A 14,611-nucleotide genomic window follows, 5' to 3' on the forward strand; every position below is an offset into this window, starting at 1 on the left:
ATAATGAATTACATTTTACGGCATACAGTGGCCCGTAGAGCACAACATTAATGATGGAAACATTCCTCTTTATCATTGTCATTCACTGTGGGCGCTCAGCAGGGAGATGTGAGTATGTTTTGCCACTATAAACTATGCCATAGGTTTTTGGGAGGTTATATTTAGGCTACCCTCAATCATGTCTCCATCCCTCCATCTTTCCCTCCCTTCCCCCCTTTCTCTCTCCCACCCACCCAAATGGCTCCACCCTCCAGCAGATATAAGCTGTGTCCACAAGGTGTGCGACTGTTATGAGCACATATCCCAGGGTTCCCTGTGTGTGGTTGTCTGTCTTCCTGCTATTCTGTCTGTTGGTCTGACGGCAGTGATTATTTCCCCATAAACGGCCGCTCACAAAGGTAAGCCCTGTCCTATTCTCACTATAACCTGAGTTTCATTTGATTTCTATTAGCAGTTTACAGTATTTGTGGGATCTATACTTATTTTCTAGTGAATCTGCAAGGAAGTGGTTTTATTGCCTTGTGTTTGTGCATTCTGTGAGTGTTGTTTCACTATGCATCCAATGCATAATAAGTTAACTAAGTTTGCTTTCAGTGTTTGTCAGGAATGCGTGGTGAAAATATTTTACTGAGTGAATGGTTTCTTATTTCCACCCTCTTTTAAATTGTGATGTCCAACTTCAATTAAGCTTCAAGCAGAACAACTCTTTTAAATATACCATGATAAATATTAAATATAGCACAGCAGATATATACTCACAAATGTTTATTATTCCTATTCTTAGTCCAGAATCATCTATTACAAAATGATATGCAAAATATATGCAAAAATTAAAGTTCAGTGATCGGGCTGCTGGGGGTTCTGAAAATCCTCATAAATATGACCTTTAGCTATGAAGTTAACATCATTCCTGCACATCATCCTACTGCAGAGAAGCAGACAGAGCATAAGATGAGCTGGAGTGTTGTTTCCCAGGCTGCTGAATCCTTAGTCGGCATTCTCCAGGGCTCCAAAAAGCTGAAGAATGGGCTGGGTATCCATCTGTGAGATAAATGTTTTGTGTGTGTAGAAAGCTGAAGCCAAACTGTCAGATGTATGTGATGGGGGTAAGTGCAGCAGTTTGGTGAGAAGAGACTGCAGAGCAAACACCATCTTTGCCTCTGAGAGGCTTTGTCTCTTTGGCCTGTTTTGCTCTCTAATTCTCTGACATCACTCATCTGTTTGGTGCCTTGTCATTCACTATTAAACGATTCACCTGCTAAAGGATGAAATCTCGTCAGAATTCCTCTTGCTGATCTGAAGGACATGTTGCATCAACACAGATCTGCCGGTCTCCTCTTGTTTGATTGTTAATCTGTAGTTTTGTCTTTGCTGATAGGATCTATGTGCATGATGTTCAGGGACCTAAAGTAAAACACACATCAAATTAAGTGCAAATAGAACTTTTTAACTTTCATCATTGCCTAAAATTAGAATATAAAACCAGTGTATGGCCCCTGTAGTGACTGTAGTGTTACTACAGGGAAAGTGTATGAAGACATGACCTTTAAATATAGCTGGTCCCGTGCACAAAAAGCAACCTCTCAAATAGAGTGTATACTTGTATTTGTCTGTGTGCGCATACAACTTTGCACCCTCCTGTATACATTATTCTGCAAACTTCAGGAATGCACTGGACAAAAGGACCCAAAGAAAAGCGAGAATAATGGTAGGGTAGAGGAGAGGGACAGAAGTTTGCTCATTTAGCTGCACAGCTGTGGCAGTGTGTGTGTGGAGTAGCTGTATTCCTCTGGTTTGTGTACGAGGTTTGTTTGAACGAGTTCGTTTGCAGCGTGACTTGAAGAGGTGTTAATTTTACGAGGTGTGCTTTGTGATAAAAGCTGCATTTAGGGAGCCGAGGAGCTGCAAATGTTTTTCCCCTTTCTGTGAGAAACCACAACGTCGGTGCACTTAAGACTGAGTGTAAGGGTATTGCTGGCTTAAGTATAAATTTGTAAATGGTTTGCGGTGCAGTGAGGAAAGCGGAGTGGTTTGCCAAACATGTTGAGTGGGATTTAAACACTAGCTTTTGGTCAGGCTGCAGAAGGAGGAACTCAAAGAACCAATTTGGCTGAATAAATGAATAGTTTAGATGCGTTATCCTTCTGTAATGCTTCCTTACTACATATGCAAACATAAAACACAAGCAACGTAAGTACATGCACATGTGTGCGTATATATTTTTAAATCTTTGCCCAGATCATGTGAACATTACTGTCTGATCACTCACATCTCATCACCACTTGGCTGTTCTGCAGTGCCTTTTCCTGCTCTTTTAGCAGTGCGGTTTAAAGTGACACAGTCCTCCACCTCAATCTGCAAAGATCACTGAACAAGAGAAAAAGGCCAGTGAGGGCAAGCAGACAGAAATGAGGCAGAGGATGAAGACAGTGGAGAACAGACACAGCTCTGTTCACACAGACACACAGGAAGAAAGAGAGACGGTGAGAAGAGAGGTGTCTGTATCTGTCAGTGGAGAGAGAATACACAGATGTGTCTGGAGACATGAGGATAGAAGACACTGCTATTTCCATCTCAGTCTAATGCATGAGAGGAGAGATTAAAAAAGTGCTTTTGAGGAAGAATCTTGGCCATCCTGTCCCATCAGCTGAGCTCTGTCAGCTCTGAGTGTGTATAAGTGCATAGTTGTGTGCATGAGCAAAAGATATCCAGGACACCAGAGACAGGTGTGCTTCCAGGAGTGAGGAATCAGCCAGCAGCTGCTCTTAATCATTTGATGTATCTCTTCTCTTGTTCCTGTCCAACATTGTTGGGTGTTGACGTGTGCAATGCAAATTACACCAACTTACAACATATAACTTTAACATTATTTACATAATGCTGGGCTTCATTGTCACTATTTTACTTTAACAGACTGTTAAAATTGCATGCCGTCTTCCCTTTCCCCCTAAAAAACAACAATATATTATCAGTCCTTCTGATATAGATTAAAGGGCCCATATTAGGCTCATTTTCAGGTTCATAACTGAAATGTATACATGCTTTAATGTAAAAAAACAAACAAAGAATTTTTTTTTTCTCATTTTGTCTATCTGAATATAACTGTATCCACCCACTGTATGAAATGCTCTGTCTACTCTTGTTGGTCAGTGTTTCCAAATCTTCTACACCTGCACTTTCTTTGTTTCTGCACAGTCATTGCAGCCGGTGCTATTATGACTGTAATAGCACTGTAGCCGCACTTTCTACACAACCGTACAGAAGTCAATTTGTTTAAAGTCACAGTTTCTGAAAAGCTACAGTTCAGAGCTCGATGTCGTACTGACCTGCTGTGTGTTTTGAGTTATACCTCCACATTATACAGATATGGATTTCTCATTATATGTTTAGCGAGAGAACTGACGCGATGAAAAAACATTGTATGATAAACAAAAGCTAAGTTATTCCAAAGCATTTAACCTTGCACCAACTTTCTATATACTCTTACAGTTTTCAAAAGATTTCAAGTTTGAAATTTTGAAATACAAGAAATACATTCTGCCGTCATGTTTGAGGTAATATAAAATATGTTTTTAATATTCCCTCCAAGCATGTGATGGTAAAGTACTGAGGAAGCTGAGCTGCCTTTACACATGCAGTAGTTTCGATAGCCTTATTCTTTCTTTACGCATTAGTTCACAGGGTTTCATAGCTGCTGTATTTTTATTAAGATTCTGGAGATCGCAGCTTGTGGTGGCTGACACCTCAGCTTCCTCCGGATAAAGGTTGACTCCGCAAAAATCCTACAGGCACATGATGCCCATGAGTGCTCTCAAGTCGCACACCTGATGGTCAATTTACAGTTTTGTTTATGTAAAATGTCAAAAAAGAAGGACATCTGGAAGTAGTTGGAGAAACAGAGGCACACACATGTTACACACAACGTAGACTACTTTGAGGTTTGCTTATTTTTGAGACTGTCTGGGCCAGGCAGGGCATGCTGAGAGCTCAGTGGTGTATGACCAGCCGCACATGATTTTGGCAGCAGATGTTGAAAAATTAGTGTTTTTGACCGCAGGTATATATACCTCTCTGTCTCCCTGAGCTGTTGTCTAATGGTTAATGTGTCAGCTTATATTTGAGTGACACAACTCACTATAGGTGATGTCTGTGGCAAATATAAATATGCTGACTTTTTAATAATGTATTTGTGATAATTGTTTAAGTAAAATGTAGCCACACCAGCAGCACGGTTGGGATGATATATCTCATTCACTCTTGGATAGATTTCCATGAAAGTTTGTATTGACATCCATGTTCCCCACTAAGAGGAATAGGGCTGTGGTGATCCTCTGACTTTTCCTCTGGCGCCATCATCAGGTCTAAATGTTGATTTGTCCCATACTTTGACTTATAACTAAATATCAGCAAAACTAATGGCATTCCCGTCAGCCTCAGCTGTACTTTGTGTTTAGTGCTAATCAGCAGATGTCAGCGCAATAACATGCTAAACTAGGATGGTGAACATTATACCTGCTTAGTAACAGCATCTTACAGTAGCATTGTCATTTTGAGGATGTTAGCATACTGAGTTTAGCTCAAAGTGCCACTGCCTCAAAGATGTTAGCATGACTGTAGACTCATATAGTGTAATAAAAAAGTACCATTAAAGGTTGAATATGTAGAATCTTTATTAAAAGCTATATAAAAAATAATAATAATACACCCGCGGGTCGTTTTGAGGGGTACAGAATGAAAGTATTGATTTTCAATAAGTAAAAATAATTTAATGTGAAAATGTATTTTAATTTTTTTGACAGGTTTGACAATGAGTTTCTGTCATGTTCTGTTTACATTGTACCAGCCAATAGCGGCAGGCATTGCGGGTTGCCAGGGTTGTCTGTTGTTTGGTGCAGCTACTGTAGGCTGGCACTGGGTGAAATGGTGTTTGCCAATCCTGCAGTTGCTTTGTTATTTGTCCCAGCAGCTGAGTGACCGGAGACGGGCAAAAACCAGAGTCAATATAGGCCAAGCATTCATTCGATGGACTGAGATAAAGGAGTTCAACAGCATTAACATGTGTGCTGAAATGGCTACGTCTCTCCTTGATCAGTAAACTAACTTTCATGTTTACTTAGCAGTAATTGCTAACGATAACTGTCAGTCAAACTCTTCTGCAGTACTTTTTTAAGTATTGGCGTTTACTTGTTGCAATAAACCTGTCAACCCCACTGCTGTAATTATTTTTTATTGTTTTCGACTATGATCTTGAGACACTAGATGGCGGTGTTCTGCTCATTCTTCATATTCAACCTTTAACCCCACTGGAACACTCATACATACTGTACATGCCTGATCACTATTGTTGTTGTTTTTAAATGACCCCAGTTGTGATCCATAATTGCACAACTATGTGTCCATTGCATTTTTTTTTTTTTTTTTGTATACAATTTATTCCGCTATGTGTGCATGTGTGTCTTTTCCTGCCTCATAAAGAAACCAGTAGGGAGAGTGTGTGAACTGAATGACACGTAACATCTGAAAATGTAGAACAAGGCGGCTGTTCCTGTGGAGTCGTTGTTACACATGACTGCTTGTCAGAGTTAACCGTGAGGGAGGCAGATTGTTTTACACTGACGTGTGAAAAATTAAACTTCAAATTTCACAAATGAGAGAAACGGCGCACAACACGCTACTCACGCCAACATGACTTCTCACGGCTGCGGCACATGTGACTTCATGTCTGACATCTGTAGAGATGACACTAGGGTTTTAAAGTATTGCTAATTGGTATAATAGACTTCTTTATAGTCACTGTGTTATAACATGGAAACTTGCTGCTTAAGTTTGTGTCAGATGTCTGAAAGTGGCCCTACTCTGTGAACAAGTCACTCTGGAGGCAACACCTATGTAGAATAATATGGTGGAGGGAAGCACAGCAGGTAAAGACAGGAGGTGTTTCCATCACTCTATGGGTGCCATGACAACGTCATGGTGTTGCTATGAGACACTGAACAGACCCTCGTTGTACGGGTCCCTCTGATCTGTGGTCACAGGTTTTGTCAGAATATTTCCAACCCTTAAAACACACACACACACACACACACACACACACACACACACACACACACACACACACACACACACACACACACACACACACACACACACACACACAGCTGGGACGTTCCAAAGAGGTAGTAAAACTGTCCTATTTATTTTCTTAAACCTTTATATATGTAAATGCATCAGATACCCCTGACCCTGTTTTCTCATGAGTTAGGTAAAGAAAAAAAAACATATTTATACTTATAGGTATTTGCAAGGTGATCTTTTATGAAAATGTGTCAAAGGTCCATTTATTTCAGGCCTTTCCTCTGTACCATCATTGGGTAATAAGTTCATAGTTAAATAATTTTTATAATGTTTAAGGATTTATATTTTTATATTAATGTCATCATTTTATCAAGGGAATGGATATATAACATTCAGCTGTATGTTCGGGCTTGAAGCTTCTCTGTTATGTTGTGGAAAGTAGAGAAGAGCTGCTTGCTGGCATGTCATCAGATAGCAGGTCAAAGTTTGCACCCTCTGCACATGACCTTTTATGCTCTTGAAACGCTTTTGAGGGATTTCTTGACGCTGAGTACTTGTTGGCAAAAGTGTGTCTGAATATTTGAACCTAACAAACGTCCCAAAATCATGCTCTTCCTTCTAACCCCAACAACCAGCCCGCGGCACTTAGAGATGTACCCTTTATCATACAGTACGTACAAGTAAGTTTCAACCTCTGTCAAGCACTAGCAGTGAAATCACTTCTAATGTTTTAATGGTCAGAGATTAGATATTAACCGTCATTTATTTGCTTATTATTGTGTTTTAAATCCCAGAAACATCCTCAATCTTTCCCAAACGCTTCAAATGTGCTCCAATCTTATAGATCTCCCTGAAGAAATCAGTATACACTCTTACCTTTCTCTTTCTCTCTTCAGACTCAGTATACTTCTATTATCTCTCTATCGTTATTAGTACTAAGTGTTTTCCCTCAAGTAAAAAAGGTTAGATGCTCAAGTTGTCTTACAGAGGGGGGACCAAGTGTGTGCACATCCAGCCAAAAACGTCTTGTGCAAGACAAAAATATATGTCACACCTTTCATCCAGAAATCAACTTTATTTTCATCCATTTCCTTCCTTTCTGTGTATTATCTCATAGACCTCGTATTGTTGATAGAATACTGGGAACTGACCACAGCTTCCACCCAGTAGACAAAAATAGGTCCCAGTTCTTGTTGGGAAAAAACTTAGCAGCATTCCTCCGGACTCTTTGGCATGTCTGGCTTCTGTCGGCGTGGAACCAAGATGGGTTTCTTTCAAAGGCCAGCTCTCATCAGGGGAGACAGTGGCATGGGCATGTCAAAATCACCAGTCGTCTGAGAAAAGGTCAGAGGGCAGAAAAGATCCAAAGAGCCAGTGATGGCGTGGACACTAAGGATGTGGCTTAGGATGTGATATAGAAAAAAACACAGATGAAGTAGACCGAAGCTGGGATGGAAATGACAATTACTGAATTAAACAAGACACTCAGAGAAGCAGCTAATACTGAGGTTTTCATGGGGTGTGGCGCATGAGAAAATTTGCCCTTTGCCTTGCTCCATTACTGACCATCTGAAGCAGAAAACCTAGAGGTTAAATAATGGATGTCAGACATGAATATACGGTCTGAACTGCACAACTGTAGTGCAACTCCAAAAATTGCACACAGGGACTTTCAAATTAATTCTTCCTTAACCTAAGGGTAAATCTTGTTTGTCTCTTGTACCGCTGACAGGCACCTGCAGGTGGCTTTAGATATCTAAGAAAAATCAACTGTACACCTTCCTGTATCATCTTCTCACCTGATTGTTTTTGAGATTTTTTGAATTATTGTTTTTAGATTCAAAAGTGGCATAAATACTACACAAGAGAGAGAATGAGGCAATGAATGCATGTTCATACATATGTTCTCATTGTAATGTCACCACAGATCTCAGAGAGTGAGACTGATTAATCATGGCACTGGTATTTAAGCATCTTTATTCAGTTGCCTCAATAGAATCACATTTGTTTCTACTTATATTAATGACATATATTTTATTAAAAGGGAAGTTTCCAGGCAACATATGGACATCAGGGGAACTGAAAGAATATTTTGTGTGAATTTGGTGTGGCTCTCTCTTGTGGAGAGTTATAGTAAGTGCAGTTTATCCCCCCTTAGCCTGTGAGTAACACATTGGATTTTGTCTCATGTATCTTTAATGCCAGCTTTGAATGTCATTTAACAGCTTAACAAACACATTTAAGTTTAAGTCCAGCCAAAGATGATATTAACACAAATACAAACTTACAGTTCTCAAGCACAATCTTTTCCAATCATTCAGCAGTAAAATCACCAAACTTTAAAAGTAGAAAATAAGTCCCCCCTCTAAAAAAAGATTGAAACAGCTTGAGCCCTGCCAGTTCTGATATTGAAACGTTGCCAAATTTTGTTTGTTTCTGTTAAAATTTCATTATTATTATCATTATTATTTTGAAAGTATTGAAGAAAATATTGCCTGATAAACAAATGTAATTTAATCATGGAAATTGTTCAATAGTTTCTAGTAGGCAATGGTATTTATGCTGTTTTTTGTTTTTTTTTAGAATAATAGCATTAATATTCTAGTCCAAAATTGAAATATATCCAGCAGAGGGAGACAGATCATAGCCTCCCACTGCCTGCAATTTGCAAATGGGGTTATCCACTCGTCTCATACACTGAAGGTTCATGATATTTCAAGAATTCTAAACTACTACTAAAACCAATGTTTGATCTACTTTCTAATGTATAGGATTTAAAAATATATCCCTAATTTATCTTTTCTTCTCTACCTTCTATACAGGCCTTGGCCATGCCTCCCCTCCCTGTCCCCTTCTTACTGACACTGCTGCAGATTGCAGTACTTACTTATGTGAGTGCTGGGGCATACTATGGACACAAGCAACACCCTCAGCCATACCAACCGATGCAGCACCTCCAACACATGGGCAAAGAAGGCTTTCCCCAACAACAGTACCTTGGCAAAGAGGTGCCTTATATGCAGTATCCCCATTACAGAAAGGAGCTACCCCAGATGCCGATGCACAAGGGCAAAGAAAATGCTCGTAAAGGGGGAGGCTATAATGGTGGCCAAGACAAAGGTGAGTTAGCTGACATTTTCAACAAACAGTAAACAATAATCTTCTAAGAACATGCATTAACACCTTGAAGACGTGGCACATACCTTAACATCAAGGGCACAACGTTTCTTGGCATATAATATGTTATTTGTTACTGGTTCTTCAAGTGCCATAAAAAATATTAATGCGAAGTATCTTTACACCTAAATGGGTGTTGATTGTTAGTGCATGTATGTGTGCTCACTTGATAATCCAAATTATGTCGATGTATTTTCAAAGTCATAATTTCCTGTTGAATACTTATCTCAATCCTCACAGGTCAGACTATCCCTAGTGGTGCTGAGGGAATTCCACAAGGAGAACAAGGCCCAGCTGGGCCACCTGGACCAGAGGGACCCGCAGGACCTCCTGGGCCTCCAGGGAATGGACAGCCCGGACCTGCAGGGCGACCTGGACCTCCTGGTCCACCAGGAGGGCCTGGAGTGGGAAAACCAGGTTTACCAGGACTGCCAGGCAAGCCAGGAGGAAATGGTGAAGCTGGACCAGAAGGAGAAATGGGCCCTCGTGGTGAAGAAGGGCCAGCTGGGCAGCCAGGGCCTCAGGGTCCCCCAGGATCACCGGGGCTACCAGGAATAGGTAAACCAGGAGTACAGGGACTACCAGGCCAACCAGGGCCCAGAGGAGAGCCAGGTCACAAAGGACTGCCAGGACTACCAGGATTACCGGGACCCAAGGGAGATAAAGGGATGGGCCAGCCAGGACAACCTGGTCACAAAGGGCTCCCAGGGCCCCCAGGACCTGCTGGCCCAAGAGGGCTGCCTGGTTTTGGAAAACCTGGGTTGAATGGGGCACCAGGGCCACAAGGACCACCAGGAGGGAAAGGACATCCTGGAGAGCTAGGACCAGCTGGACCACCTGGTGAAGGAGGACAGCCTGGCCCACCAGGTCTACCTGGTCAAGGAAAGCCAGGTCAAAATGGCCTGCCAGGACAGCCAGGCATGCCAGGTGCGAAAGGTCATCCAGGACCACCAGGTTTGCCAGGAAAGCCAGGACTTCCTGGATTTGGTAAACCCGGACTTCCGGGACCAAAGGGTGATAAAGGTATGGGTGGGCAACCAGGACTTCCAGGACCAAAAGGAGATAAGGGCCATGGAGGACTACCTGGTATGCTTGGACCCCCTGGACAAAATGGTCCAACAGGTCCTCCAGGCCCTATAGGAACCCCAGGAGGTTTAGGTGCACCAGGTCCTAAAGGAGACTGTGGAGAAGGAGGACCTAAAGGGCTAAATGGAGCCCAGGGTGACCCTGGTGCCACTGGGGTACCTGGTAAGGATGGTCTGCCTGGAGAGCGTGGAGAGCCAGGACCAAGAGGTCCACCAGGACCAATCGGTGCCAAAGGAGACGGTGGGCACAAAGGTCTACCTGGTACCCCTGGTTCTTCAGGACTTCCTGGGCCAAAAGGACAAGGTGGATTGCCTGGTGAAGTGGGACCTCAAGGCCCTAAAGGAATCCCTGGAATGGATGGCACAGCAGGACCAATCGGGCCTCCTGGTATTCCAGGGCCAAAAGGAGATAGTGGCCTACCTGGTCCACCAGGCATTGTAGGTGAGGGAAACCCAGGTCTTCCTGGTCCCATAGGACCCCCAGGAAAAGAAGGTTCATCAGGACCCCCTGGACAACCAGGTCAGCCTGGCCTTCCTGGACCACCTGGCCTACCAGGTATGTCTCCTGACATGGCTGGAGTGCTCTCTCAGATGGGCCCTGGATTAGATGGTGTTAAGGCTGGTAGTTATGGTAAGAAGGGCAAGTATGGAGGTAATGGGGCAGAAGTGATGGGTGCCAGTGGGTTGGAAATGCCAGCATTCACAGCTGTAATAACAACTCCCTATCCTCCCGTGGGCACTCCAGTCGTCTTTGACAAGCTCTTGTACAATGGTCGCCAAAACTACAACCCAGAGACAGGAATCTTCACCTGTGACATGGCTGGCATTTATTACTTTGCCTACCACGTTCATTGCAAAGGAGCTAATGTTTGGGTGGCTTTGATGAGAAACAATGAGCCAGTAATGTACACATATGATGAATACACAAAGGGTTTCCTAGATCAGGCCTCAGGCAGTGCAGTACTACCTCTACAACCTGGGGACACTGTTTATATTCAGCTGCCCTCAGATCAGGCTTCGGGACTTTACGCTGGACAGTATGTGCACTCCTCCTTTTCTGGGTATTTGCTATATCCGATGTAAAACCACAAACTGCAGGAAGAGAAAGCCTTCAGTGAGAACAAAGTGGGAGCATATTTCTGTATAATATAAAACATCACGTCATAAACCACCTTCAACTGAACAGTATTTTGAACTTTACATTTTGAATGTAAAGTCAACAAAAAATGGACCTTTTCAGGAGATAGGAGGAAAAATCAGAGGTATAATGGTCTATACAGCTACTTTTCTACTGTATAGCCTTATAGTCGCATACTTAGGAAAGATATTCTTTTACAGCTTTGAATACATACAATAGTGTATAAAAATGCACTCAAAGAACACCTCAGAGATGGCTGCAGTTGTATTTTCATACAGAAGACTGCCAAAACCGATAAGAGTGCAATTTGTACAAACGTATGAAGGGAACATGTGAAGTGTATGCAAGAGAAGATAAAAAAACAAACTGGACAATTCTGGCGACACAAAGCCAAATTTTGTTCCTGCACCTCTTCAAAACTGGCAGCTACCCCATGTGGTGAAGAATGTGAAGTGCAGTTAAAATCATGAAGGCATATTCATTTTGGTAGGAAATTTATATTTTTGCATGCATACATTTTTATAAATACATTTTTTTGTGTCTCTATTGATAATGGAAAGCATGTCAAATTACCTTGTGAGAATGATGCGTTGAAAGGTTTGCATTACAACTGTTTGTACATGGTGTTTTGGTGGTAAACACTTTTCTGGTTGTGTCCCCTGCAAAAGACTGAGTTTTGGGGAAAAGTTAAACTCTGATTTCCATTGTATTGCTCTCTCAAACTCCCATGAAAAAAAAAATCAATTAGCAGTGTGAGAGCAGCCTACAGTAGGTAAAGTAATGATTTTCACTTCAGGTGTATGAAGGTCTTACATATACAAGGGACAGCTTGCTTTGGTAGTGAACTATTAAGGACAATTACTGTGCTCACTTATAGAAGCACAAAACATTGAGTAATCACACACAGTACATGTTGCTAATGGACAATTGCTCCCATGAGTGAGATTCTAAAAATAAGAATGTAATATTAATTTTGTTTTAATGTTTGCATAAAGGTTTATGGGAATAAAGAAAACATTCTTGTACAAAAATGTAAAGGTCAAACAAACACACCATTTTTTACTATGAAAACCACTCCATAATATATTAAACACTTTAATATAGCCTACAATATAATAAGTCACCGTTATACAGCATCTCTGTGTCACTTGTTAAACATTATACAGGTCAAATGAAACATGGTAAATATAATAAAGCACAGATCCTGCCTGAAAATTCCGCAAATTATATTCTGTAACTGTTTTGTAAGCTTAATCAATTTTTTGTTGCAATGGCAGTATGGTTATTCATAAGAGGGTGTCGTATTTGGAAATCAAATTATGAATTGTTCTTTCTTAATAAAACTTCAACAGTAGGACCTGTTTGTTAATCAGTCCATCTTGTATTGGTTTTTAAATGAGAAAACCAAATGAAGTTCCATGGCATTTTTGGTGTGCTACATTTAGTATGTCTTGCTGCCAGGTTTACAAAATACATGTGGGACTCATAGCAAGTTGCCAATTGAATGTTGCAGCAATTTACAACATTAAGATTTATAACATAACAATTCATGTCAATAATTTATTATTTTATCTGCTGATCACATACATGCAATGACAAGAACATAAAGCATGACAACCTCTTAAAGGAAAATAAATGTATATTTCTCCTTTTAACCATGGTGCTAATATTGTCATAACCAAATATTTTATGTCTTATTGTTTATGTTTGTTATTATTGTCCATGTTGTTTTTTCTAAATAAAAATTGTTTAATTAAAAACACTGTTGTTGACATCTCTATTTCTAAGCAAAACAAAACTATTGGACTGAAGCTGGTATATCAACTGAAAGTGTGTGGTTAAAATTCACTGTGGGGGATCATTCATGAGACTGTCGGAAAGGTCAATTATTGAAAAATGTTGAGAGCTGGATACCGACAACACTGATAATGTAAGACAAATATAACATGCAAAACTATTATCTTGCACTAGGTGCACTATGTGCCATCTAAATATGTCATAGACCGGTTTGGTTTGTAATATTGATCCATGGGTAAAATAACTCATCCTAATAAGCGTTGCAATTGGCTAATAACAAATTGAACATGCCTTGAAAGCCATTGTTTTTGTACAACAAGGTTCGGGACAGACTAGCAATGACCAAAATCGTGAATGGTTATCATGTTACAGCCACGGACCGATCACGAGACAATGGGCCCCCGGGCACAGACGTGTTAGGAGTTCAGATATGAGACAACTCGAGCCTTGAGGATGGTCTCCATGCTTCTCCCCACCCGATAGAAAGAACAAGCAAATGAATCACATGGAATCAAATGAACTGATGAAGCCTCTTGGATGAGAGGTGAAACGACTTCCTAGACAAATAACCAGTTGTTTTTGCCTGAAATTGCTTTGGGGATAACGAAGACCTGGACAAATGAGAACGTGCAGGCTTAAACCAATAATGTGTTTGTGAGGTTGTGTACATCACTGTAGTCTATGTGATGCACATGTTCACACTTTATCCAGTACAAAAATCTCAGTATACCCACTTCAAATGAGCAGGGATGCATAATGTACACTATGTACACTGTATTTTAAGTTATCCATTGTGCCTCACCTAACCAGGATGTCCGGCACAGAGTAAAGCAAGCTATACTACACCACTGGCCATATCAGATCAGAATGCCTTTTATAGTCATTATACACATGTACAAATGAGATTAAAAGCAGCGCATACTATATAAGATTTTTAAAAAACAAAATATAAAATGTAAAAAGTAGTGCAAAAAGAACAAAAGATATCTTCATTCCCTTTTCTACATCTATGTCTACTGTCTTTGTACATTTTGAGTTATCTTATTATTATTTTTACATTTAGAAATACACATGTGAAAAAAGTAATGTATGCATTTAATATTTTCAATAGAAATTGAGATAAAAAAACAAAAACAAAAACTATCCAGTCTATGCATAGAACATAAGGGTGGTTGATTTATTTCAAATATTTCTTTTTCGTTTTTTATTTTTTTTTGTTTTTTGGTGTCCCAGCCTCCTTCCACAAGCCTTGGCGAGATGCTGATGCTGCGGGTGGGAGGTCCTCGATTGAGGTTACGCGCATGCGCTGAGCGGTTCGTAACATCTGTCACATCCTATG

General features: G+C 40.7%; 1 protein-coding gene across 1 annotated transcript; it reads left to right on the plus strand.

Moving 5' to 3' along the window:
• Window positions 1-325: 325 nt before the first annotated feature.
• col8a1a (collagen, type VIII, alpha 1a) lies at window positions 326-12,045 on the plus strand. Its single transcript, XM_083922069.1, has 3 exons — window positions 326-398; window positions 8,898-9,195; window positions 9,493-12,045. The coding sequence occupies exons 2-3, from the start codon at window positions 8,907-8,909 to the stop codon at window positions 11,418-11,420; spliced, it is 2,217 nt and encodes a 738-aa protein (XP_083778195.1). The 5' UTR covers window positions 326-398; window positions 8,898-8,906; the 3' UTR covers window positions 11,421-12,045.
• The last annotated feature ends 2,566 nt before the right edge of the window (window positions 12,046-14,611 follow it).

This window comes from Echiichthys vipera, assembly GCF_963691815.1.
Source record: "Echiichthys vipera genome assembly, chromosome: 10".
Lineage (NCBI taxonomy): Eukaryota > Metazoa > Chordata > Actinopteri > Perciformes > Trachinidae > Echiichthys > Echiichthys vipera.

Excerpts from the sequence above, each read along its gene's own strand:
- col8a1a (XM_083922069.1), top strand. The coding sequence starts at position 8,907 with ATGCCTCCCCTCCCTGTCCCCTTCTTACTGACACTGCTGCAGATTGCA. Across the intron at positions 9,196-9,492 it reads TAATGGTGGCCAAGACAAAG|GTCAGACTATCCCTAGTGGT; the intron begins GTGAGTTAGCTG and ends CAATCCTCACAG.